The 27,104-nt window shown below is 45.9% G+C and overlaps 1 protein-coding gene across 1 annotated transcript in view; it reads left to right on the top strand.

Annotated features, from left to right (window-relative positions):
- sh3rf1 (SH3 domain containing ring finger 1) overlaps window positions 1-26,657 on the top strand; it is an 88,744-nt gene extending 62,087 nt beyond the window's left edge. Inside the window, exons 5-12 of the mRNA XM_084307648.1 lie at window positions 3,280-3,585; window positions 11,952-12,062; window positions 14,659-14,786; window positions 15,768-15,938; window positions 18,039-18,316; window positions 20,133-20,455; window positions 23,695-24,029; window positions 24,739-26,657. Of these exons, the coding sequence (XP_084163774.1) occupies window positions 3,280-3,585; window positions 11,952-12,062; window positions 14,659-14,786; window positions 15,768-15,938; window positions 18,039-18,316; window positions 20,133-20,455; window positions 23,695-24,029; window positions 24,739-24,907 (1,821 nt within the window). The 3' untranslated portion in view covers window positions 24,908-26,657. The remainder of the gene's footprint in view (window positions 1-3,279; window positions 3,586-11,951; window positions 12,063-14,658; window positions 14,787-15,767; window positions 15,939-18,038; window positions 18,317-20,132; window positions 20,456-23,694; window positions 24,030-24,738) is intronic.
- The last annotated feature ends 447 nt before the right edge of the window (window positions 26,658-27,104 follow it).

Raw genomic sequence — 27,104 nt, forward strand, 5'->3', positions numbered from 1 at the left:
AATAACCAGGGGAGTGTGAGGAAGAGCAGGGAGCTGATAAGTGTCTCAAGATGGTATTTTTCCTGACGTGAAACACCTTTTGAAACACTTGACAATGACAATATATGTCAGAAAAGCGTGCAACATGACATCGAAGTTGGAGGCAATTAGGTAGGCAATTGTGTTTTTCTCTGTCTTTCTCTCTCTCTCTTCCTCTCACTCTTTATTCTCTCTCTCTTTCTCTCTCTCTCTCTCTCTCTCTCTCTCTCTCTCTCTCTCTCTCTCTCTCTCTCTCTCTCTCTCTCTCTCTCTCTCTCTCACACAACCCCACGGGTATCACTCTAAAACCAGTTAGCAGCAATCCTGGCATAATAGACGCGAACCGTTGACCATTTAAAGATCCTCACAACATTTCTGCGTGAGACCGACTGCAATAAAAGCTCACCATTGTTGCAAACATGAAAAGCAATCAGAAAATATCTCATCTTTAGAAAAACCTATTCGGCACATTGAAAGCCTCTCAGAATAGCCGCACCTCCGCCTTGAATCCATGCGACGCAGGAGTAGGCGGAGGCTTGTCAGAAAGAGACGATGCAATTTCAGGACATTTTCCGCTTGAAAGCCTTTGTGAAGGTAATCTTTGACTCTCTGGACTCTTTTCAAAAGTGACATTCTCCTTTTTCTTTAAAGGGAGAGAGAAAAATAATCGCTTTATCCCATTGCTCTGTATTCTATTCCGGTAACAATGACACTTTCCCATAGTAATATCCTGGGGGAGAGTGTTCTGCTGAAAGTGAATGCGGAATGTTTCCCTGGCTGTAAATTGGCCGTGTTCTCAACTTCTCACAGCAGGGAGGCGCTGGAGCAGAACAGACAATGCAATACTTTGCTCTCCTCCAAAGCGGATGATATATACAGTAGTGGCGTCCTGGTCTCCTTGGCAAATAAACAAGATATCACCACACACACACACGCATACACACGTAATTTTAGAATAACACTCCATTTAAAACGGTTCCTATGGTGATAACGGTAAACAAATCATAGTCTAGTTTACACTCGTTATTGTGAGAGTGCCTTCTCATTACCTTCTCGGCTGCTTGGGAGAATGTACTGCCGGTGGGAGAAGTGACACTTAATTAACTGGTGTTGAGCATCCAGCGTCTGATTTTAGCTTGGCGCTTAAAGGGGAACTGCGCCTGTTCTTGATGTTATTCCTACGGTCTAAGGCGGTCCAAAAATATTAGTAAACATGAACAACTCTCTCCCACATCCAACAACTAGACTAAACTAAACTTCCCATTCGGGTTCCCCAACCTTCCTGGCCAAATTCCCAATCAGGTCTCTGACATCAAGGCCACCTAATCATCCCTTCTCCCCCTTAATTGGCTGATATCAATCCCTGTCTCCTGAGCCACTCAGCCATTGTGTAGTGTGATGTGTGGCTGGTGCCATTGAGCCTGTATAGCCCCAGGCTGGGTGCTATAGGACACGGTGGCGGTGAAGGAGGCAATTTCCACCCTACATTGTAAATCGCTTTGAGTATCTATAGAAAAGCTCTATATAAATGCAATGATCATTCTTTTATTGTCTATGGAGCAGCTCCAGACTTTATACTTTGACGTCACTAGTTGGAGTCTGACTTCTCTGGTTTCTGGCTTTGGGAGAGAGTAGCTTATATTGACAAATGTTGACAAATACATCATGGAAACAACTTATTGGAATTCTTAATGATGATGTTCCCCTTTTAATATCTGGTTCTTAGTATGCTGATGTGTCAGTAGGAGACCCCCCCCCACGAACCCCCAGCTCAGTTAAGCCTTTTCTGCTGGATTGGTGTTAAAAGCATCTTTTATGTCCCAGGTAGAGGGAGAGCTGGCCCGGGGCCGTCTGACAGAGCTCTCCCTATGATTAACTTAAAACCTTCCTGGTTGTTCCTCCTTTGATTTCTGCCTTGACATGAAATGGTTAGAAAGCCTGCAGTCTCCTCAGCTTGTCTTAAAGCCATCCACTCATCTCCCCCCCCTGCCCCCATAGCCAGGGGGTCCTCTGTAACCCCCACACCACCCCGCCACGGTAGCACTCTACTCACCTTCTGTCCCAAGTCCCAACTACATAAAGACTGGATGTGCTTCACCACAACTAGCCTCGTTATGAAGAGTGACAGCTTTCATTATCATATTAACAAACTGCCTTTCTCTCTGCCTCCCTCCCTCCCTGCCTCCCTCCTCATCTGTTATTCCCACCTTCCTTTTCTCTCTCCTCTCGTCCCCCTTAACCTCCCTGCTCTCCTGTCTCCCTCAACCTCCCTGTTCTCCTGTCTCCCTCAACCTCCCTGTTCTCCCGTCCCCCTCAACCTCCCTGTTCTCCTGTCTCCCTCAACCTCCCTGTTCTCCCGTCCCCCTCAACCTCCCTGTTCTCCTGTCTCCCTCAACCTCCCTGTTCTCCCGTCCCCCTCAACCTCCCTGCTCTCCTGTCCCCCTCAACCTCCCTGTTCTCCCGTCCCCCTCACCCTCCCTGCTCTCCGGTCCCCCTCACCCTCCCTGCTCTCCTGTCCCCCTCAACCTCCCTGCTCTCCTGTCCCCCTCCCTGCTCTCCGGTCCCCCTCAACCTCCCTGCTCTCCTGTCCCCCTCCCTGCTCTCCGGTCCCCCTCACCCTCCCTGCTCTCCTGTCCTCCTCTCTGCTCTCCCGTCCCCCTCACCCTCCCTGCTCTCCGGTCCCCCTCACCCTCCCTGCTCTCCTGTCCCCCTCAACCTCCCTGCTCTCCTGTCCCCCTCCCTGCTCTCCGGTCCCCCTCACCCTCCCTGCTCTCCTGTCCTCTCTGCTCTCCCGTCCCCCTCAACCTCCCTGTTCTCCCGTCCCCCTCAACCTCCCTGCTCTCCGGTCCCCCTCACCCTCCCTGCTCTCCTGTCCTCCTCTCTGCTCTCCTGTCCCCCTCAACCTCCCTGTTCTCCCGTCCCCCTCACCCTCCCTGCTCTCCTGTCCTCCTCTCTGCTCTCCCGTCCCCCTCAACCTCCCTGTTCTCCCGTCCCCCTCACCCTCCCTGCTCTCCGGTCCCCCTCACCCTCCCTGCTCTCCTGTCCCCCTCTCTGCTTTCCCGTCCCCCTCAACCTCCCTGTTCTCCCGTCCCCCTCACCCTCCCTGCTCTCCGGTCCCCCTCACCCTCCCTGCTCTCCTGTCCCCCTCTCTGCTCTCCCGTCCCCCTCAACCTCCCTGTTCTCCCGTCCCCCTCACCCTCCCTGCTCTCCTCTCCCCCTCTCTGCTCTCCCGTCCCCCTCAACCTCCCTGCTCTCCCGTAGTTCAATACCGCGGCCCGTCAGCTTATAGAGTTGGACAAGCCGTCGGACTCCAGCGGGGACTCCGGTGAGGGGGCCTCCTCGGGGCCCCAGAGTAATGGCGCCCAGCGGGCAGGGGAGAAGAAGAACAGCAAAAAGCGCCATTCCTTCACCTCGCTCACCATGTCGCACAAACCCTCGCTGGCTCCGCCCCCCCAGCGCCACTCCATGGAGATCAGCGGGCCGGTTCTCATCAGCTCCAGCAACCCCACAGCCGCCGCCCGTATCGGGGAGATCAGCGGGGGGCTCTCCTGTAGCGCGCCATCACAGGTGAGACACCGGGAGGGGAGGGAGGGAGGGAGAGAGAGAGAGAGCTGGAGAGAGAGAGAGCTGCTGCATTGCAGGTCCCCCCTCCTTCAGTGCTGCTCTCTTTTTATGGACCTTGTACTCAGCAAGGTGACTAAAGGCAGAAAAGCTAATCTTGGGGGAAATGCACAGTATGATAAATTGTCTCCATTTAGCCAGAGCCCAGATGCTGTTTTGCTCCTGGGAATCATTTATTTCACAATAGGCAGCTGAACGTGTCCCTTGAACAGGAAGAAGGGGGAGTGCATCATGATTACAGCATTACTGCTATCAGTGCATTGTGTTGCTTGTGGACTGTGTGGCCTCTAGTAAATCCCATATGACATACATGCTGTAGCGTTTATTTTAATTGACTTGTCTTGGACAGCGCGTTCCTCTTTCAACCAGCTGACGTGTCAACATCCTGTCCAGCCGCGTCTTGACTGTACAACCATGAGAGAATAAACAAACATGCCAGACAGCCACGCAGCAGGAGAACAATATTGAGAGATTTGACACTTTTGTTATCATGAGATGTTTGTTTCCCCTTCAAAGACACTCTCCTTCTGTCAGTAATTACCCCCAGCCCCCGCCCCTCCCATCATACCAAACAGGCCATTGCTCCGTCCAAGCGTTTGAAATCACAGATGCGTGACTCTGCTCGCCCGCAAAAAAGCCTCTTGCTTAGGTTTCCACAGCAACCCAGGAATGGCAGCCACTCACAGCTGCTGCACGGTTGCCAGGCACTGGAGACTGGGTTTGGCTGGGAGCCTGACTGTCGGATAGACCGACAGACATGCAGATAGACTGACGGAAGGTTCAGAAGGTTGCTTTTCTCCATTTTCTCATAAGCTGATGATGATCAAATTGAAAAGAGAAGAGGTGTGTATAATTTAGGGCTGCTTGATTATGGCAAAAATCATCACAATTATTTTGATTGATATTGAACTCACTATTATTAAACACTTACTCATCGATTTGAGAACATTGCATGATTACGACTAAGTTTGTTTTACCTTTCTTCTTGACCTAAGGCTGCCTTTCTGTCCCCCTCTACAAGTTATCAAAGATGTTTCAAAATAACTGTAGAAATGTGCCGTGGCTCCCTCCTCCCTCAACAGGAGCTGAAACGACTGTCTGGGCTTGGACGGGAGGCGTGTATCCTTTCGGCAACTTGCTTTTCCTTCCGCATTGCTCTGATTGGCCAGCGATCTACGCTAGTTTCGCCCCTATGCCGGTAGCGCGCGCATGCGCATTTAGTTTTTGCCCCCACATGCCCACACACGTAGGTTTTAATAATAATAATGCAGGTTTTGCCCCCACGCCGGTAGGTAATAATAATAATAATACTTAGAATAATAATACTTAGACAAACGCACGCAATTGGCACAAGTGTAAATTATGCATTCGTCACTCAGTTTTAACATCGACGCACTTAGTTCAACTCGTTCGTCAGCTCGCTGTGGAGCCTATGGTCACAAGTTCAAATCACTCTTATAATTTTTTCTCTGTTTAATTAATTTATCATCTCTCTATATTAACGTAACTAGCTATTCATATCAATCGAAATAACGTTCATCTCTATATTAACGTAACTAGCTATTCATATCAATTGAAATAACGTATTGTATTGTTTTCATCTCTCTATATTAACGTGATTCCATCAACACTGTGGCTGAATAATGAAGCCCGAAGTCGCGTCACACGCAAGAGCATATTACCTATGTGTTGATGGAATCACGTTAATATAGAGAGATGAAAACAATACAATACGTTATTTCAATTGATATGAATAGCTAGTTACGTTAATATAGAGATGAACGTTATTTCGATTGATATGAATAGCTAGTTACGTTAATATAGAGATGATAAATTAATTAAACGATTTTTTTTTTTAAAATTTAACTAAGAGTGATTTGAACTTGTGACCATAGGCTCCACAGCGAGCTGACGAACGAGTTGAGCTAAGTGCGTCGATGTTAAAACTGAGTGACGAATGCATAATTTACACTGCGTGTGTGCGAGGGCTCTCGCATTATTATTATTATTATCTACCGGCAAAACCTGCGTGTGTGAGGGCTCTCGCATTATTATTATTATGGGCATTATCGCGGCTCATGCGCATGCGCACGCTCATACCGGCGTAGGGGCGAAACTAGCGTAGATCGCTGGCCAATCAGAGCAACGCGGAAGGAAAAGCAAGTTGCCGAAAGGATACACACGGACGGGAGGGGTGGAGTGCACCACTGGGAAGAAAGGGTGCGCTGCATTTACAACACAGGACAACATGAGAGCGAGACTGCATGCAACACAATAATAGTTTTATCTCAATATCTTGTTTTCAAGATCATGGGAAACCAAAATCGATTAATCGCAAAGCCCTGGTGTATATGTGTGCGTGTTTTGTGTTTTAACACAATAGTTATTATACTGGCACCACAAATGAACATACACTTTTATGCAAACTCACTATATGGTTCCAGACTTATCAAAAACAGTTGCTCTGTTTTGAATGTTTTTTTTTGGGAAGCCCAATTTGCTTCTCTTTGTGTTTTCCATCCAAAGCCAAACAGGGCTTTTACATTGGCATTGGTTTCAGTGAAACACTGGCGTTCCCAGTCAAACACTGGCGTTCCCAGTCAAACACTGGCCTTCCCATTCAAACACTGGCATCCCTTTCCCCTCCAGGATCTCCACTGTTGCAGCGGCAGAATTTCACCTTGAGGTGTTATTCTGTTTCTATATTGTTTTCTGAGTTTTTTTTGTGCCATTGAGTGTCCTCCGTTATTTTTCACTGCTTTGGGACCTGAAACCCATTTCAGACATTCTGACAAGCTCACAGAACAGATGCTCTTGGGCTAGTTGTGGTTTTTTTTTCTTTTCAAAAGAGGCATATTTTTTAAGTCACAGCTTTCATGTGTTTTCCTTTTTTTCTTTTAACAGAGAGAATAGCGTGTTTACAGAGAAACGGGTCTCGCAGGGCTTTTTTCCTCTTTACACAGACATACCTTTCATCTAGGTGTGACGTATGTTTCATTAAAGACCAGAGTCCACGGGGAAGGTGTAATCATTTCTTAAAAAGACACCAAACCTGGCTTTTTTTTCTCAGCTAATTATTAACAAGATACTGTCGGCACGATGAAACCCCCCGTTCACGTCTGTAAGTGGATCCTCCCTGGTGACAGCAGTCCTGTGATCTGCTTTGATTTATAGAGGACTTGTGTTTAATAAAACAAGACTGGACTCCCCAGGCACAGTAAGCATGGCCTGGTCCCTCTCTTGTCCTGGCCATGTCTCCACTCATCTCCTCTCCCTTCAGAGCAGACAACAAAGACAGGGAGTTAGTTGCCTGTGGGGCCACAGGAGTCTTTCCTGGGAATGACCCGCCCCCTGTCTGTCTGTCTGTCTGTCTGTCTGTCTGTCTGTCTGTCTGTCTGTCTGTCTGTCTGTCTGTCTGTCTGTCTACCTGCCTGTCCTTCTGTCTGCCTGCCTGTCTCTCTGTCCTTCTGCCTGTCTGTCCTTCTGCCTGTCTTTCTGTCTGCCTGTCCTTCTGTCTGTCTGTCTGCCTGTGTCTCTGTATCTGTATTCATATATTCTGTCCACTTCAGATGAGAGAAAAGAGAAAGAGAGAAAGAGAATGATTAAATAAATGTATATGTAAATAAATAACAAATACATTGAAGTTAATTTAACCCTTAATACGTCATGTTGGAAAAGCTTCACCTGTTTTCTACCTGCATGTGTCCTAAACTATTATTATTGGTCTAAAATGTTTACACCATGCTCCCTGATTCACTCAGCACTATATCTATTAAGTATTACTGTAGTATACTGTTGTTTACACCAGTGGTTCCCAAAGTGGGGGTTGTGACCCCTATGGGGGTCAGGAGCCGCCGTGGGGGGGTCGCCAGATGATTTCCAAAAAAATTTAATAAAAAAAAAAATGTCCCAAAAAATAAAGTAAAAAAAAAAACTATCTGAAATTAGAAGCAGGCCAGGCCAGTGTTTCTAGTTGCAGCGGCACAATAGTTAGATAACCTAGGTGGGGAACAACCAGGAGATCACTGCAACTCACACAAGTTGGAGAACTATCTCTCTCTCTCTTGCTCACACACACACACACAAAGGGAGCCGCATGTGATTGGTGGAGGCGGGACCCTTACAAAAAACAAAAAATCCATCAAAATCAGTGTTGTTGCTAATCATTGACACATGCTAGCCTGTAATAATCCCCCCCAGAAAAATCTACTTTGCATTTGATATATTGCAAATATATGCCATCACACACACTGGCATTTAAAGGGTTAGAATTATCAAATGAATAGAGGTGTTATGATCAGGGCTGAAGTTGAATAAAGGATTGTATTCTTTTCAATCTGACATTAGCAACAACACTGATTTTGATGGATTTTCTGTTTTTTTGTAATCATATGCTAGCCTGTTTTTTAACAATAATTTGTGATGCCATTACAAACACTGGCATTTAAAGGGTAAAAATTAAAAAATTATTTCCCCTGGTTAACCCTTTCTCTGCCACGCTTATATCCATCCTTATACCCACTGCCAGCTCTATTTGTCTATGGAGATGTTCCCCTTCTTTGCAGGGCTATAACTTTGTAAATTGTATTGCTAAATTGACATTACTATGGCCCATTCAACGTCAAGTATCTATCGTTTAGGATGTAGCAACGTTCTACTTTTTCATTCACATATTCATACTAAAATACGGTCTAAAGTATAAATATTAGGGATGCTCGATATTGGCTTTTTTACCGATACCGATATTCCGATATTGTCCAACTCTTAATTTCCGATACCGATATCAACCGATATCAACCGATACCGATATATGCAGGGTTTCCCCCCCCAAAAAACGGAATAATTTCAGGTAACTAATAATTTCACTGGATATATATATAACAAATATTGTTATTGTTTTTTAATTTTTTTAAACCGATACCGATATTTTCCGATATCACATTTTACTGCCGATATCGGCCGATAATATCGGTCGGTCGATAATATCGGACATCCCTAATAAATATGTTTTTATCGTTTTCTGCAGCATTCTGCAGAACGTGAGTTATAGCCCTAAATACATATATTAGATCATCAAATGTAGTTTGATACCGATTGACGTCAGATAAAAAATTTCAATTGTACAAGGTCCTACACGTCATGCCTCATCATCTGCTGGTGACCGGAGGGGGGGGGGGTTTATAAGTCCGTGGCCGACGTTAAATAATTTATTTAGTATGGGTGATATGTTGATCGGAGCAGTGTGTATGTTTAATAATAATCAAACACGCTGAAACTCACCACAGCTTCCTCGTAGCGTTGGGCGATCAGCGTGGAGCAGAAAGTTTGCTATTATGGGATGTTGATATATGCGATCCATTTCCAGGTTGTATAATACTATATACGTCCAAATCATGTTGTTTATCGAGTTATTTGCAACGGATCGCTATCCAGTGTATCAAGCTGGAGTCCAGCTAGCGATAGCGAGTGGCCGGACGAAATATGGGTGAGCACCACTTCCGGTGCGTCACTTCCGGTTTTGGCGATTCGCCGATCGGCCACCAGATGGCGGTCTTGAACCGTTGGAGAGTTGAGAGGAGATCAACAGCAAGTCTCAAGTCTCCGTGGGTGAAATATGATTGCCATGACAGATTTTTGAAATATTGATCTCAGACGCTGTACGACGTCATTGGCAGATTACGCATGGCGAGGAATGACGTCTAAAGTCGTCCTTGGCGATTAAAGGGTTAAAAGCCTCCAATGCTTATTAGCCCATTCTCCGCCATTGACGGATTAAGACGTCATTCCTCGCCATGCTTAATCTGCCAATGACTGATTACGGCGTCATCGAGATCAATATTTCAAATTTTCGTCATTGTATTCACATTTCACCCACGGAGCCATGACTGGTGCTGTAGATCTCCACTCAACTCTCCAGCGCTTCAATACCGCCACCTGGTGGCCGATCGGCGAGTTGCCAAACCGGAAGTGGGGCCGGAAGTGCTTGGTGTCCCCCCCCTTTCCGTCCGCCACTCGCTATCGCTCCCAGGACTCCATCTCGACACACTGGATAATCGATCCGTTGCCATAACTCAATAAACAACGTTATTTGGACGTATATAGTATTATACAACCCGGAAATGGTTAATCTAGATGAACATCCCATAATAGCGATCTTTTTGCTCCACGCTGATCACCCAACGGTAAGAGGAAGCTGCGGTGAGTTTCAGCGTTTTTGATTATTATTAACCATACAAACTGCTCTGATATATATATATATATCACCCATACTACATAAATGATGTAACGTGGGCCACGGAATTATAAACGACCCCCCCCCCCCCCCCTCCGGTCAACATCAGATGATAAGTCATAATGTCTAGGATCATGTACAGTTGAAATTTTTTATCTGCCGTCAATCGCTATCAAACTGCATTTGATGATCTAATATATGCATAAATGGCTATATCTCACATTCTATGAAATACAGCAGAAAACGATAAAAACATATTTATACTCTAGACAGTATTTTAGTATGAATGTGTGAATGAAAAAGTAAAACGTTCCTACACCCTGAACGATAGATAATTGATGTTGAATGGGCCATAGTAATGTCAATTTAGCAATACAATTTAAAAAGTTATAGCCCTGCAAAGAAGGTGAACATCTCCATAGACAAATAGAGCTGGCAGAGGATGGTATAAGAAGGGTACAATGCCTGGCGAAGAATGGGTTAGTGTGTGTGCGCGTTTGAACGTTTGCATGTTTCAACCATACATTTCCATTTATATTTTTTTTTTAATAAATTATTAAATATTTTTTTTTTATATTTTATTTTATTTACCTCCTATAATAGTGGGGGTCGCGGCTCTCTGACACCGTTATTTCGGGGGTCGCGGCCTGAAAACTTTGGGAACCCCTGGTTTACACCATGCCCCTTAGTTCAATCAGCACTACATCTATTACTGTAGTATACAGTGCTAGCACTTCACTGCACACAACACACTGAGGTTTTGGTCCCTCTCTTTTGTCCTCAATGTAAGAAAACCCATATTTAATGTAGTCTGTGTCATATTTGCGTTTCGCCATGTTTATAAATGCTCGAATCAATGAGTGCTAAATGATGTGACGACGTTAGTGTTACTGTCATGACAACACTGGCAGCAAACGGCTACTGCACGCACGCTGCGTCATGGGAAACGGATGTCCTTCAAGATAAAAGTGCAGCATAAAAAAAAAGAATTATATATATATTTATTTTTTTACACACACCCACACAAAATGGCCCCGCGACCCACCAGTTGAGAACCACTGGTTTACACCATGCCCCCTAGTTCACTCAGCACTACATCTATTACTGTAGTATAGTGTTGTTTACACCATGCCCCCTAGTTCACTCAGCACTACATCTATTACTGTAGTATAGTGTTGTTTACACCATTCCCCCTAGTTCACTCAGCACTACATCTATTACTGTAGTATAGTGTTGTTTACACCATGCCCCCTAGTTCACTCAGCACTACATCTATTACTGTAGTATAGTGTTGTTTGTCTAAGTGTTTCTGTGGAGCTCGTATAGGCTCAACAGTGTGGCTTTGGAACAAACTGGTCATTCGCGCACCCCGCGCAGCATGGCCACTGAGGCAGCGTAGATTGGATCTGAGGTGGGTACGCTCGCTCTAATGATTCACCTTGAGAGGCAGCTCTGGCTGGGTCAGTCATGCGTGGAGAGAGACCATAGGGCACAGGGAGACATTGTGTGTCCCAACAGTATGGCCTTGTTACCAGGACACCACCATGACTCAGGGCAACACGTGGGCCATTGGCTTCTCTCTTCTCCCGGTTGGGGGGAGTCACCTTTCGTCACTCGTCCAATAACACGGCCCGTCGTGCGGTCACCTGATCTCGCTCTGCCAATCGGAGGTGAACAGGGGTGTGCGCTACCGTGGGTTACAACTTTAGTCACTTAGGATACAGGGCCACGTATGTGTGCATCACCGCTCTTGAGAGGCACATTTCCACACAATGTGACATTTTTACAGCATGCTTGGGAGGGTTTTTGAAATTGAAAATGTGGTCCGTTTAACTTTGAAATAGGTCATCTCGTTCCCCTGTGAGACTAAAAGGGAGATATTAGTGAACATGTCCTAAGGCACTCGGAAAGAACCCTAATGGATTGGAATGAGGCCAAACACTTGGTCACGTTGTGTCCGTCCGAACACATTTCACTTTCCTCGTGTGTGTGTGTGTGGAGGAGAGAGAGGGAAGCCTGTCTGTCTGCTGCTACGATGACGAGGTTATTTGACGATCGATACGTTCCTTTCCTTTGACAGGTACACATTTGCACAACTGGACTCATCGTAACCCCGCCCCCAAGCAGTCCCGTTACCACGGCAACAGTCTTCACGTTTCCCCCGGAGACGGGCTACACATCCATCCCTGTGGTAGGTGCAACTCTGTGTCCCATCAGCTATAGAGCAAAACACACACACAGCCAAACCAATACATTGAAGTTAAAGTGTGACTTCTGCACGTTAACCCTTTCACAACCACACTACAGAAGGTTAACCTTTCACTACCACACTACAGACTGTTAACCATCTATAGTGTGGTAGTGAAAGGGTTAACCTTCTGTAGTGTGATTGTGAAAGGGTTAACCTTCTGTATTGTCGCAGTGAAAGGGTTAACTGCTCACATAAAACGTCCTAAAAACTACATGTCTGTTATCTGGCCTAAAATCTTGAGCTGCATAAAAAAAAAAAAAAAAAAAACCATACATATTGTTTTTTCTGTGTGTGTGTATATGTATGTGTGCATGCGTGCGTGTGTGTTGGTATGCGGTGCCTCTGAATGGGGAGGAATGTGTACACAAAAGGTTGAGCTCCCTCTCTCCGCTTCACTTGGAAGCTCAACATGATGTTTTTGTACAGATGATTTCTCTGGGCCTGCAGGCAATCTAATTATCTCAGCTCCAGCATCGGCAGTCAACCGAAACATACACACGCACACCACACGCACACGCACACAAACACACATACACACACACACAGACACACACACACACACACACACACACACACCACATGGCCGTCTGAGCCCCCCACTGCCTTATGGTAGTTATTGCTCTCTGCCACTCGGAGCTGGTAGTAATGTCAAGTTGGAAAAGACTTGTCTAGATGTTGTCGTCATATGGCTCGAGGTTTTCTGCCAGTCGACCACCGCTGCTTTTGTTTCAGCAGGTCGAGAATTAACTTCATATCTTCTCCCTCCTGATCCGCTGCCACCACGGCAGTAGTGTGGCGTGTGTGTTTGTTGCGTAACCGTGTTGTTTTTAAGCTGGTTTACGTCACATGACCTGAGATGGAGGGGGGGGGGGGGGGGGGGGGGGGTGATTACTTAATTTGACTTCCCGTTCCCCTGCAGGACGGAACGAGCTCACCAGAAACCACCAGGTCACAATAAGAGTTTCGAGGCTTACAATAAGCACAGCCTCCCCCCATTTCAGCCTCTTTTGTGAAGTTGTTTTTGACGTGGCTGAAGCACACAAGGGGAAACCGGAGCGCATGGAGGAATCTGGTCTTTAGAATGTTTACGGACATGTTATTCATATGGTAGCGATTAAACACGGCAATGGATTTACCATTCAGCGATGTGGTCTCCCCTAGCAACAAACAAACAAACAAGCAGGGTAGCTGCTGGAGGTTCCCAGTCGAAGGGGGGGGGGGGTTTGGGGACGGGACCAACGATCTCTGCCAAGCTATGCTCTCTCCCTTGGTGGCAGCCATGCAGAGTAGGCTAGATGATCTTGTCTCTTTCTCTTTCTCAGATGTCTTTCTTTGTCTCTCACTTTCTCACACATGCACATGTACAGGTTGCTCTCATTACGCAACACCCAGTCTGTATTTTGTGGAGCTCGGGTTTCTTTTTTTTCCTCCCCCTTTTTTGTATGGGGAAGTAGAAAGCGACTCTTTGTCCTCTTGCTGTGTGTACTAGTATACAGGGAGTAAATGATTGATCGTTGTACAATTGGAATTGTAACTCTTTCTCTGCCAGCTATTATCCTCATCCTGTAGTAAATGCACCACGCTTTATATAGGCATTTTCACTGTGCGTCGCGGTGTTTGCAGGGCTATATCTTTATTCTATATTATAGCTATGGAGACAATACTATGGCTCATTTGACAGTAACTATCACTCGTTCAACATGTGAAAAAGAATAAAAATTTTTATGTATACATTTGCGTGTTATCCCGTTGTGAATATTGTATAGTTTCAGAGTGATCCTGGCTAATTCCTGAAAACGGTGCTATGGAGCGATATGTGAATTTTGCTAAATGCGTTCGTGTTGCTCGCCTGGACATGCTACTGTTTCCAAATCAAAGGTATATAAAAGGTATTATGTTTCATCATGAATGCATCAAAGGTTTTTTTGATGCTCTGATCATCAACGGCATTCGTTTTGAATACTACATACGTTGATCGACTGGATCGATATGAAATCATTGTAGGATCAAGGTGGAATTGACGTCAGATTGTCCTTACCTTTGATCGGGGGTATTCCAAAAAGAATATTCCAATTGTCTGATCGCGATTTCCAGTATTGGTGTCCATCGGGTCCCCGACATAATCTGGCACAACTCATGCATTGAGTGTCCTGGACGCGTTCCAATGTGATCGGATAAACCGCTAGACTTGCCTGGACCAAATTTCTCCGCCCGGACGAGATTAGATGTGACACAGTCTGGAACAGGGTTTCAAAGGGTGGGCGATACTGCCACCTAGCAGGATCTGGCCGGTACTGCACTCTAGGTGTCTCCGTATGCCTTTTAACGGTAACATAGAGGTCAGTGACACTGAATAGAATATTAAAATCGAAAAAAAGGAAAACTGACCAAATAACGTATATATATGTGATTGCCGTCCAACGGTTGGCGAGCAAACATGTATATATACGTGGATGGCGCAGATTGAGTTAAGGCCAACTCCTAATGTTGTTTTGCATTGTTTTTTTTCATCCACCCACTCCCTCCCACCCCACAGGATGCTCTCCCTCCTCCCCCTCCTCCTCCCCCACAATCCTCAGCTGTGGGAGCCGCGTCCTCATTCGCTGCCGGACAGAGGCCCTCCCCCAGCACCAGCGACCAGAGTGGGAGACAAAGACCCACAGTGTGAGTAATAAAAAACAACAACATGAATATGCAGTCTTCTCGCGTGCAACAGAACACAAACTCTGTAACCCAGGGGGGGCGGTGTGTGGTTTTAGACAACAGTCTCGTCCCAGGGCTTAATTCACATGCTCGCCGTCCTTGCCTCTTGGTGACCTCTGGAGCTGTCAAGAGAGGGGCGCTGCGGGAGTGAGAGCCCGCGCGCAGGTTGACGAGGTCAACACCTGTGGGCAACGGAGTCTCCCAGGTCCCGTCGGAGACCCTCCATTGTCACCCCGACCTCTGACCCTTCACCCTTTCCCCCCTCATTACTCCTCCGAGACGCCCCCCGCGCACACCTGATAGGAATTAGATCCACTCACGCCTGTTCTCCATCAAACCGTCCTGTGTGTTCATGCGTGTGAGAATCTGGCATTTTTTACGTTCTCCCTTTGGCCCCCCCTGACACCAGTGAAAGCGGCCTGTGGGGTCTTGAGGAGGTCCCCCCGACAAGGCTCCTGCAGGGGTCGGGCCCCTGTCCCGGGGTCCCATTCCGCTGCATCGCTGCAGAGAGAGCTGACCCATATCAAACCGTGTCTTCTAAAAAACAACAGCGAACAAACGCTTTTTTTTCTTTTTTTTCTCCTCTCTGACCAGAGGGCACAGTCTCTGCTGGAGACTTCAGAGGGAGACTGTGACAGATGTACTGCTATTGGGGGGGGGGGGGGGTAAATCTATAACAGATGACACTATGTACAGAATATGAATCAGTCAGCTACTTGTATTTCCAGAGGGGACGAAAATCTAAACGTGCGAGCGTTTGCTAGGTCTCTACTTTTTCCCCCAAGTTCCGAGTTCATTCTATTCCCACGCGTTGTTGCCAGGGGGGCCGGTGGAATTATTTCCGTGTCCTCCTAAAGTCGGGAAGTTTGTGTTTCAGCGTTTTCACTGAACTGTCTCTTCCAAAATGCTTATTTTTTTTTACTCTTGTTTTGTTCCCCCCAGCTATGTGGCCATGTTCCCCTACGCCCCCCGTAAGGAGGACGAGCTGGAGCTGAGGAAGGGCGAGATGTTCCTGGTGCTGGAGCGCTGTCAGGACGGCTGGTTCAAGGGCACCTCCATGCACACCGGGAAGATCGGAGTCTTCCCCGGCAACTACATGAGTCCTGTCAGCAGGTCAGTCAGCTACAATGTTAAGAGCTGCCGGCCAATGGGATGAAATTGGAACAGTCGGCGTCTCCCAAGTGGGACACACACACACACACGTGCGCTATCGTGCGCACTGCAGGACAAGCCTCAAACTAACTGGTTTTATGCTGGATCTACAGACGGAACAGAAAAACATTGATTTAGTGTATGGTCCAATATTTATGTTGACTTCTGTGGTAAAGACAGAAAATTCAGCTCTCATTGGGGCGAATGGAGCCTGTGCCTGCTCTAGTCTCCTAAGGGGTGTGTGTGTGGGGGGGGGGGGGGGGGGGGGGGGGTGTAAGCCCACCAAAGCCTTTGTGTAGCTCACATGACTCATTACAGAAAGTGAGAAGGAATTGGTGCATCTCCCTTGGAAAGGTCTCTGATATTAGTCTGATCTACAGGATGTTGCACGACGTTGGTATAACTCCGCCCCCACTATTTTGCAACAGCACTGTCTCCCTAGTGAAGAAAGGCTGTGGCAGTTTAAGGCTACATAAACACACTATGTAGATGTCTAAACATAATAGAGTATGCATACTAGTTAGGACTGCCCCCTTCTTAACTGATTAGTCAAGTCTAATCGGGTCATTATGGTGTAAGTGAGCTAAAATGCTTTTAGCGTCTTATAAAGATTTGATTATTGCAGGCAACATTCACATATGTATTGGGCTTTTGATTCACGTTGGGTACAAAAGGGGTAATTTTACATTTGCATTCGGTCACAAAGACAATAATGTGGGGGAAAACAATTTTGCAGTTAAGTGGATTAAACAGACTAGTTTAGTTTAGTCAAGAAAATCCTAAATTGAGTAAGAATGTCGGGGACAGCCTAGATAGTTATGCACACGTTGCTCTTACACCCATTTTGACCGCAGGAACTTCCCCAGAAACTAGGAACCTTTTGTAGAACTCAGGCCAGGATCTAAAGTAAGTCCCGGGGACATTATTTGACCCCCCCCCCCAAAGGTCCCTGTTCAGGGGTAGGTACTTTCTAACAGTACAGGAACTATGGGGGTGGGGCTTTCAGCGCTGAACATGATTGGTTGAGTATGCGCAGCATTTTATTTCAACCGGCATCTTCAAAAATCTGTAGTGCAAACCAATTTATTGTTTGTTCGTTGATATACCTTATCATATAGAAAAAAATCCCTGACAAATCTAGTTACATCAATATTGTGCTGTCAGAACAGTTTCATGTTTATAGGTTAAGTATTTCAAGTTTGCTCTTGGCCATTTCAGCGCACTCGTCTTGTTATCAACCAGAAAATGCTTTGAAACTCATATTAAGAAGTTGATCAATCTATGCATGAATATGATTTTTTTTTTTTTTTTTTTTTTAATCTCTTAGTTATAACAAGATTGTATTACATTAAGCAGTGTTGTGTTTATAGGTGAAGTAAAGTTATTTCCAATATTCACTATTTGGTCACATTGCTTTCTACACGCCCAGCCACTGTCCGTCTCCGGGGAAGGAGTACTGACCTGGCATATACAGTGTATATATAGGGGAATGAGATAATCCAACCACCTGTTTGACAACATTTTATGCAAGAAATAGGATTTGCTGGATCTTAATTCATATTTGACCTGCAATGCCTAGTTTGACAGTGTTTGATCAGAATTTGCGTGCCAGACAAGCCACATTAGTCTTATCAACCAGGAAATGCACACGTCAAACCCAACGTTGTTAATGCTGTTGCACATTCCTGTTCAATGCGAGGACTAATATATGGCAAAAGCATATGCAGGGAATATTGATCTGTTCATTTAACCACGAATTTCTGATCAGAGTACATTTTCCCTTGTGTTCTAGTATAGTTAACTATTATTGAGACAATGGAATGCCTGATTGAGAAATGTTTCATAAGTTGGCGGACTAAAGGATCTTTATCGTGGTGGAAATGCAGACAACAATGGTGCTGAACAAACCTTTTAGTTCCTTGAAAAGTAGTTCCTGGGACTCCAGGTTCTGGGTACTTTGGGTCGATACGTGGTTGGACTTCTATGTGCACACATTCACTGATCTAGTCCTTCAGCTGGTCCTCCTAGGCCTTAACCCGTCTCCACATCTTCTCCTCACAGAACGCCATCAGGCAGTGCCCAGCCCAAAGTGCCCCAGAGTCTGTGCACTCAAGCTGGCCGAGGGGTCACCATCATCAGCCCCTCATCCACTCCTCTGGGAGCCATCGTTCCGGACTTCAACAAGCCCCTGGCCGTCTGCTCTGGCCCCACGTCTGCCAACCCGCTACCCGCTGCCGGGGTAACCGCGGCTCAAACAGCTACAGGTCAACAGCCAAAAATACTGATGCACGTCAGCTCTCAGATGACTGTTAACCAGGCTCGCAATGCTGTCAGGACAGGTAGGTTAACTGTGGGGGAAAGGGGCATCATAGGGTCCCGCTAGGCTTATTGTCTTGCGTACCAGGGGTGGCAGGAATGATCAATTCATATAGTCCAGTTTGAAATGACACCATTTATATCAATGATATTGTCTCTCCCTTGAATGGTTGTCATGTCCATCTTTATGCTGATGATGCTATTGTGTATTGTATTGCTGCAACGGCCCATTGAGAACTTGCAACTTCCATTAATGCTCTTCAGGAATGTGCTTGGAACTCAATTCAAGTAAAATAAAAATCCATGCTGTTTACTAGAGCCAGCCATATTGAATATAATGGTTTGCACATATCCACTGTGAGTGGTTCTAGCATTGAGAGAGTCACCGAGTGTAAATATCTTGGCATCTGGCTCGATGATAAATTACATTTAAATACCACAATAGACAACCTAGCCAGAAAGCTGTGACCGAAAATTGGCTTCTTGTACAGAAACAAAACCAGCTCTCTTTTGATTAGTATGAAAATGATCATTGAAGCAGTTTTCTTATCAATTTGGACGATGGTGATGTAATTTATAGACATGCTGCTGCTTCCACTCTTAACCACGTGCCTCAGCATATCACTCTGTCCGTTACTGCCTCGTTACTGATGATAGCTATGATACTCACCATTGTCTCCTGTATAATAAGGTTATACAGGAGTAATAAACATTGGTATCTGTTTATTTACATAGCCCTTATTGGTAAGCTACCAAATGTTGCTGGATTGGAACCTATCTGACTCATTCAAATGACTGGCTTGTGCTTAAGGTTCTTCCTTGTTCTGAGCCTTTTCTGTTGATGCGCCTGACTCATGGAACATCCTTCAGCGCACTTTAAAGATCAATACTCTTCCAACCTATGCACAGTTCAAAGCCATGATCAATAACCACTGTATATCAATCTGTAAGTCTTTCAGCTGTAACTGTAAATACAAACAATTTAATTAGTTTGTATCTTGTTATGTTACTACTTTTGATTTAGTCTTGTTTATTTAGTGTGTTCACTCAACGGCACTGTAAATGAGGGCAACCTCAGTACAAAACAAGTTAAACCCTAAGATTTTAGTAAATTATCAGTCAGTTTCCATGAAGTGTAACAACAATACTGAACTATACAGAATTATGCAGTGTATTGAATGTTATTAATTATATAGAAAATCGTGATGCAGGCGGTCGGGTGGCGTAGCGGAGATTGCGCTCGTCACCAATGCATGAGGCTGCGGTCTCGACTCCCGGAGTCAGCATTGCCTGCGGTTTTGGCCGATCGTCATACTAACTCGTTTGGCTGAGATAGCAGGAGGGAATCGTGGGTGGTAATCTGGCGTTGTGGACAGCGACACCTACATGTCAGGTCTGGGCGCCTGCTCAGCGAAAGGCAGGAAGTGGTGAAGGCAGCGTGACCTCGCGTTACACTTCACCAATGAGAGTCCTCGCTGCCAGGTGAAAAGAGAGCCGCTGGCTGTCTCCGCATGTGTCGGAGGAAGCATGTGGTAGACTTCAGGGTTCCCTTGTACCGACCAGTAGGGGGAACATGCGCACAACAACCAGGTAGGGGAGGGGGGCAATTGGCATAACGACTAAATTGGGATGGGGGAGAAAAAGCATAGAAAATCAGGCGGAGAAAAAGAGGATTAAAACAATTATAATAATAATCGTGATGCACTGAAAATCGTTCTAGCTCTAATAATGAAAACGTTATGGAATAGTGGTGACCCTGGGGACTGTGTACCGTAGTATTATCGTCTGCGTAAGAGCTTTTTGTTCCGTGCTGAGAACACGTTTGTCTCCCCTGTTCAGCTGCATGTCACAGCCAGGACCGGCCCACAGCGGCGGTGACCCCCATCCAGTCTCAGACCCCCGTGGCCTACCTGCCCCACCTGGTGGTGTGCCCCCAGCCCTGCTCCAGCAGCCCCGCCCAAGGCTGTGCCCGCACGGTGGTGGCCATGGGCTGCGCCGCCGCCTCCCTGACCCCACCCAATGTCAGCGCGGCCTCCCTGGACAGCGATGCCCTGCGGCCCGTGGCTGTCCTCACCGTGCCCGTCGGCGGGGGGAACGGCTCTCCTCTCAACGGCGCCTCCGCTAACGCGGTTCTCACTTGCCGACTGGACAAGGATGGAAAGGTACGGCGCAGAGGACATGTATCTTTAAAGAACATTTAACGGAGAGTGGACAGTTCACTTTTCTAGTGGATTCAGTAGAGAAAGGAGAGAAGGACCTTGGGTCTCTGGTTAGTGGGGTACCATAACTTAACATAACCTTTCATCAGAGCAGCATAACTGGACCACATACCACTTTAATATAACTTTTAATCAGAGCAGCATAACTGGACCACATACCACTTTAACATAACCTATAGAGATCAATGGATCGAGGCTTGAATGCTCCCAAGCACTGGAATTCACAAATGGCATGTAGAATGCATACTTTTACTTTAGTACATTCAATAGCAAATAATTTTTTTTTTATAACTTAAGTAGAATTTGAATGGGGGACTTTTACTTTTACCAGAGTACTCATTTATCTGGGTATTTCTATTTTTACTAGTAAAGGAACTGTGTACTTCTTCCACCACTGACTTGTTAAGACATTATCTGTATCCATCTATGTACAGTTGCAATCCAAATTATTCAACCCCCATTGCATATTATTGGGCTTTTTGGCAAAATATGCAATTTCCCAACTGTTTACAATAAACAAATTACACAAGAACTGCTTAAGTTGTTTAATGAAACTAATATTACAGGGTTTGTTATCCAAATTAAACACAAAATGCTACTTTTAATGACTACTGCAGTCTCAAAATTATTCAACCCCTTCATGACAAGCATCTTCAGTACTTAGTAGAGCACCCTTTTGCTGTCATAACCTGCTGCAAACGTGATGCATAGCCCCAGACACTAGCTTCTGACAGCGTTCCTGAGGAATCTTAGCCCATTCCTCATGGGCAATTGACCAAACTTGATATGCATGACCTTGGTGGGCTCTAGGTCAACTCCTGAAAAGGGGGTCAATGTCAGACTTTGCAATCAAAAGTTAGGGGGCTAATAACCCTTGCCATAATTTCAGTGCGCCCCCTAACTTTTGATTGCAAGGTCTGACATTGACCCCCTTTTCAGGAGTTGACCTAGAGCCCACCAAGGTCATGCATATCAAGTTTGGTCAATGTCAGACCTTGCAATACACTGTAAGGCACTGTAAGGCTACTGTCCTGCCTCACTTCCAGTGATTAAGCTAAGCTATGCTAACGGAGCGTCTATTCCCAAAGCTAAAATGCACGCACAGAGACAAAAAAGGTATGCATCTTCTTGTCTAACTCCAGGGAAGATGTTAAATAAGCTAATTTCCAAAAAAAGTGGAGTTCCCCTTTAACCCTTCTAACCTTAAGCAACTCCGAAACAATGCCTAACCTTAACCAACTCCGAAACAATGCTTAAAGTTATGCCTAAACTTAACGGCGAAAGAATGCGAATGCACGTTAAAAAAAATATATATAAATTTAAGGGAATCGAACTAGCCAGCAACGAGCCGTAGGATCCACAGCCATGCAGAGTTGCCAATTGAGCTATTTCTGGATACTGAATAAGGCGCGGTTACTGGCATATAATGCTGCCGCGACGGAGCTCCGCGGCCGAGCTCCGCTCGCCCGCTACGCTCTGCTGCTGCCGCGTCGCCGTGGGGGCGTGGCTAGACGCAAGTTGGGCGTGGTTAGACACAAGTTGGTTGCCTTTAATATTTAGGCGTCCAGGTAGTGTAGCCACTGTTCCTTTAACTTTGAACTTGCGAACTATGCTTCCAACTGTATTTCTAGGAACATTCAGTGCTTTTGCTATCTTTTTGTATCCTTTTCCTTGTTTGTGCAAGGCAATTATCTCTTCTCTGAACTTTTTGGAAACATTTTTGACTTAGCCATAATTTCTAACATGCAATCAAATGTCACTCTCAACAAACCCCTAGCCAGTCCAAGTATTTATGTGTTCTATCTCAAGCACACTTGAACTTATTGCCCTTGATTAGTTGCACCAGGTGTGCTTGAGACAGGGGGTTGAATAATCTTGAGACGTGGTTAAATAATCTTGAGACAGGGGGTTGAATAATTTTGAGACTGCAGTAGTGATTAAAGGTAGCATTTTGTATTGAATTTTGATCAAAACCATTGTAATTTTCATTTAATTTAACTATTTAAACTGTTCTTGTCTACTTTGTTTATTGCAAACAGCTGACAATTAAAAATGTTTGCCAAAAAGCCCAATATGCAATGGGGGTTGAATAATTTTGATTGCAACTGTATATATCTATCTGTATATTAACTAGTAGCCATTACTATTGAGCTCCACGGAGTCTCCCCTGTCTGGTTCTTGAAGAATTGTGTCTATGGTCAAAGCCTCTGGTGAGAATGAATCGTTTTACCCATTCATTGTCACCACTCTGGGCACACTGCTTGTTAGGACCTTATCTGTACGGTCGAAGCCTCTGGCGACAATTAATAATCTTCCCCCTGCAACACGGAAACCCAGTTCTGCAAGATCATAAAGCAGATGTAATAGATTTAATATAAAATCTACATAGTGATGAGTGGTTGTTGAGGTTTAAACCTCACTTCAAACCGGCCTTTTTAATCCCCGTGTCCTAGTTTTCCAACAAGCATAAGACTAATCTATGCATATGATCTCTTGAGAACCGTCTGTTTTTATGTTTTGTTGCAAAATTACTGCCGTTAATCTTTATTTTCTCCCGCGGGTTACGGCCATAAAGAACATTCCTCCGCAGGCCAGAGAAGGGGTGCAGCTCTCTTTAGTATCACAATGTCCCCTTTTCCTTAACAGTCTCGATAGTCTTGTTTGTCTTCAGTTCCAGTGTGTGTGTGTGTGTCTGATAGAGAGCGCTGCCTTCCAGATGACAGAAATACTTAACACCGGTTTTGGAGCGACTGTGGATTTCAGCGATTACCTCAGCCGTTTAGACCAAAACACTGCTGGCTGTTGGAACTAGCGGCTGTTGCTCGGGGAGTTTACGTTGAGCGCAGAGAGATTTACACACACAGCACCGTCTGTTTCTCAAGTGAGCCGTGAGAATTGAGTTAAGGGAGCGAGGAGTCGTCGGAGGCCAGGCACCAGCTGTCTGCTCTCTCCTCCCGGTGGCTCCCAACACGGCCACATTATCTCATCCTTCCCTGGGCTTTTAGACGCAGACAATAATTAAATGAATATGACAATGGCTTTTGTTGCATAGGTTCCACTTTTAATACAAATGTGATTGCGGTATGTGGAAATAGTTTGTGCGCCCCATTGCCTGGGAGTTTTCTTTTTATACTTGTTAAATTTTCTTTTTGAAACGCCGTTTGTCTCTCTTGGCTCCGCAGAGGGAGAAGAAAGGTCTTCTGAAGCTGCTGTCCTCCAACAAGAAGAAGGCTCGCCCGTCACCTCCCTCCTCCCCCACCCTGGAGGCAGAGCAGGCTGCAGGCGTGGAGGTTCTGCAGGGGGCGATGGGACCGGACCGCGTGGAGCCTGAGACCGCCGCTGCTGCTGCTGCCGCTGCCTTGGCCTCTTCCTCCTCCTCCTCCCCAGCTGCTCCCGAGTCCTGCCACCGTAAGAGTAGTCTTCTAGACACCTGCGCCCCCATCGCACCTCCCCCCCGCCAGGCCTGCTCCTCTCTCCTGTCCCAACAGCACGACGCGCGGCCCATCGTATGCGAGAGGTACAGAGATTGTCCATAAATGCATTGTGTCTTGTTGCATTTTATCTGATGCCGTGTCCATACAGTCTGTAGAAAGCCATGTATCATATATATTTAACCGTGGTATAGGAGGGAGTCCAGTGTTGTGCATTAGGTTTAGGTTTACTTTATTTGGGCGGCTAAGTGGCGCAGTGGGCAAGGCGCTCGCCACTAACGCTGGAGATGCTGGGTTCGAGCCCAGCTCTCGGCGTTGCTACCAGCTTGGCTGGTCGTTCATACTAATACAATTGGCAGTATTAGTGGGTGGGGATCGGACGTTGTGGACAGCGACTCCTACAGGTCGGTTGGTGCGCCTGCGCAGCAGAATCAGGAAGCGACGGGGCCGGCGTGTCCCTCCCACGCAGACCCCCGCCGCTGAGAGATTGTGCTGTGCAGGTGAAAAGATGCGACGGCTGCCTCCTCGTGTACCGGAGGGGACACGTGATGCAAGGCTTCGTCCACATTGCAGCCGACCTGTGGGAGGCATGGCCTAACAACGTTCGAGACAGGGGAGGGGTAGAATTGGACAATACTTAATTGGGGAAGGGAGAAAAAAATTGAAAATGGGGAGAAAAAGTAGATAAAAAAAAGATTTACTTTATTTGTTCAAGGGGGACAGCGTACATTAATAAAACATTATAAAAATGCACCCAATCAGCGTCTTCTTGACTATTCTGGTCGCCCCCTCCAGGTACCGGGTGGTGGTGTCCTACCCTCCCCAGAGCGAGGCGGAGCTGGAGCTGAAGGAGGGAGACATCGTCTTTGTCCACAGGAAGAGAGAGGACGGCTGGTTCAAAGGCACGCTGCAGAGGAACGGCAGGACCGGACTGTTCCCAGGCAGCTTTGTAGACAGCATCTAACATGCAGCAGAAGCAGCAACAACAACAACAACAACAACAACAACATCAGTGACCACACACACCATTACCACCTGGGCTGAATGCGAGTAGCCTTGTCAGGCTGCCGACCGACGAGCCGAACAGATCAGCGCTTGGCGAGGTTGCCGGGGGAACGGCAGCACCGCTGGACAGACACTGTAGCTTCTTAAGGGCCACTGTACCTTCTTAAGGGCCACTGTACCTTCTTAAGGGCCACTGTACCTTCTTTAAGGGCCAGTGTACCTTCCTTAAGGGCCACTGGACCTTCTTTAAGGGCCACAGGAACTGGAACATTGGTGGCCATAGCACATGAGAGGGTCGCACAGGAAGGCAATGAGAGCACAGTGGAGGGAGCTGGAGGAGAGCACACTACTCATGATCTTTTAACCCCCCCCCCTCCCTCTCTCTTTGTGGGTTATTTATATCTCTGTAACAATTCAGATGTTGAATGTGTGCCTTGTACTGTTCCTCACTTTATTGTACATAAGGAGACGATGACGATTTTAGACTAGAGTCACAAAAACAAAACAGTTACAATAGAACTGTTAATAGGTGGAAATATTACAAATGTTTTAAGTTATTCATAGTTTTCTTTTATTTTTTTGGAAAAGACGGGCTTGGCCTTTCGTCTTTTCTTCTCTCTTCATAGCGTGAGACGTTACGTAGTTCAATTGGCACCTGCCGTACAAACACATCTAACCACATCCTCTAATGCCTGTCTCTCATTCACTACAGTGCCAGAGAGGATTCTGCAACCGCTTGGAAGTGTCGGCTGATGAATAAAAACAAAACAGGTGTTTAAATGAGATCTCCAGCAGATAGGAGGAGCGCATGCAGTACAGCAGGAAAAATACAAATATAACGCTTCTAATTTGTTTAATGTACCAGAAGCCGAGTGAAGACCCGATGGGTCCTAATGTCTGCAATATTGCATAATTATGTAGTTCTATCTGCCGTTTCACAAGCAGGTAGAAATTGTACAACCCGTAGGTTACTGTGCCAAACCGGGGCGGTTCCAAGGGTTCCTGACTTTTCTTCTTCTTTTTGATGTGGTTTTGATGTGTCTGCATGTCATTAGGAACACCATCTGCAGGCAGCGTACTGGGAGATAAGAGATTTGTTTTGATTGTTTTGGCTTCGCCTTTATCTTATGCGGGGGAAGGAAAAATACACTCCATAATAGACCTTGCAATCAGAGGTTGCTAACGTCTTATATTTTCCATGTACTCGTCGACCAGTGTAGCTGCTCCCCAACCTTACCAGACATAGCTCTGCGTTTCACGAGAGCGACAGACGCCTATCATTTCAATAACGATGCATGACTGATCTCGTTTTTTTGGTAACGTATATTATTTATATTATATGGTCCGCGTGGATTTCTACAAAGTTGACACCAGTTCTTCTGAGTGTCTGCTATCTGGGACACGCAGCGAAACGCACAGGACACAGTGCTGAAGGTCCACGGTCCTGGAGGTCCACCTTCACAGGCTCTCGGTTCTTATACTCATTCCTAACTAAGCTTACTTAAAGCACAGACTGTTGCCCTCAAGTGACATATCACTCCACAGGAAAGAGCTATGTATGTAGTGTACTTCTCTCTAAAGTCGCAAGGTGTGGTTTTAATTCAAATCAATCACTCTGACCCCCTTGAATCTTGATTTCTTGTGGTCAGTTTTTGCTGTACATTTTGTCTATAAAAGTGTTTCGATGTTAAATGTTCTATTGACTTGAATTCAGATTTTTATTTTTATTTTGGTCTGATGGGATTTTGGTACCGGTGTGTTTTGTTGTTTGAACCTAAGACATGAGCGGAGCGAGCGGTGATGTGAAGGGTTAAAGCTCTTCGAACATTATCGACCTGTTTCATCACAACAAACCTGTCGGAACACAATGTCTGTCTCCTTGTGTGTCTTGTTTCATCGCAAAGCGCTTTGGAAGAAGTGTGAGGATCAATTTGATCCAAATCTGGGAACGAAGCACAAAGGAGAAAACGTGAGGAATCTGGCCAGAATATTTGAAGCAGCACTTCACCCAAAAAGTTAACAATGCTGATTGATTTTGCACATAATCTCACGCACATCCCAAAACTCTAAACCGTTTTGCACACATTTCATTTAGTTTGACAGTAAATGAGTTTGAATATGGCAACCAGTCATTGGGGACATTGAATCATTGTGTT

Source organism: Notolepis coatsorum, assembly GCF_963971535.1.
Source record: "Notolepis coatsorum genome assembly, chromosome: 2".
In the NCBI taxonomy this organism is placed as follows: domain Eukaryota; kingdom Metazoa; phylum Chordata; class Actinopteri; order Aulopiformes; family Paralepididae; genus Notolepis; species Notolepis coatsorum.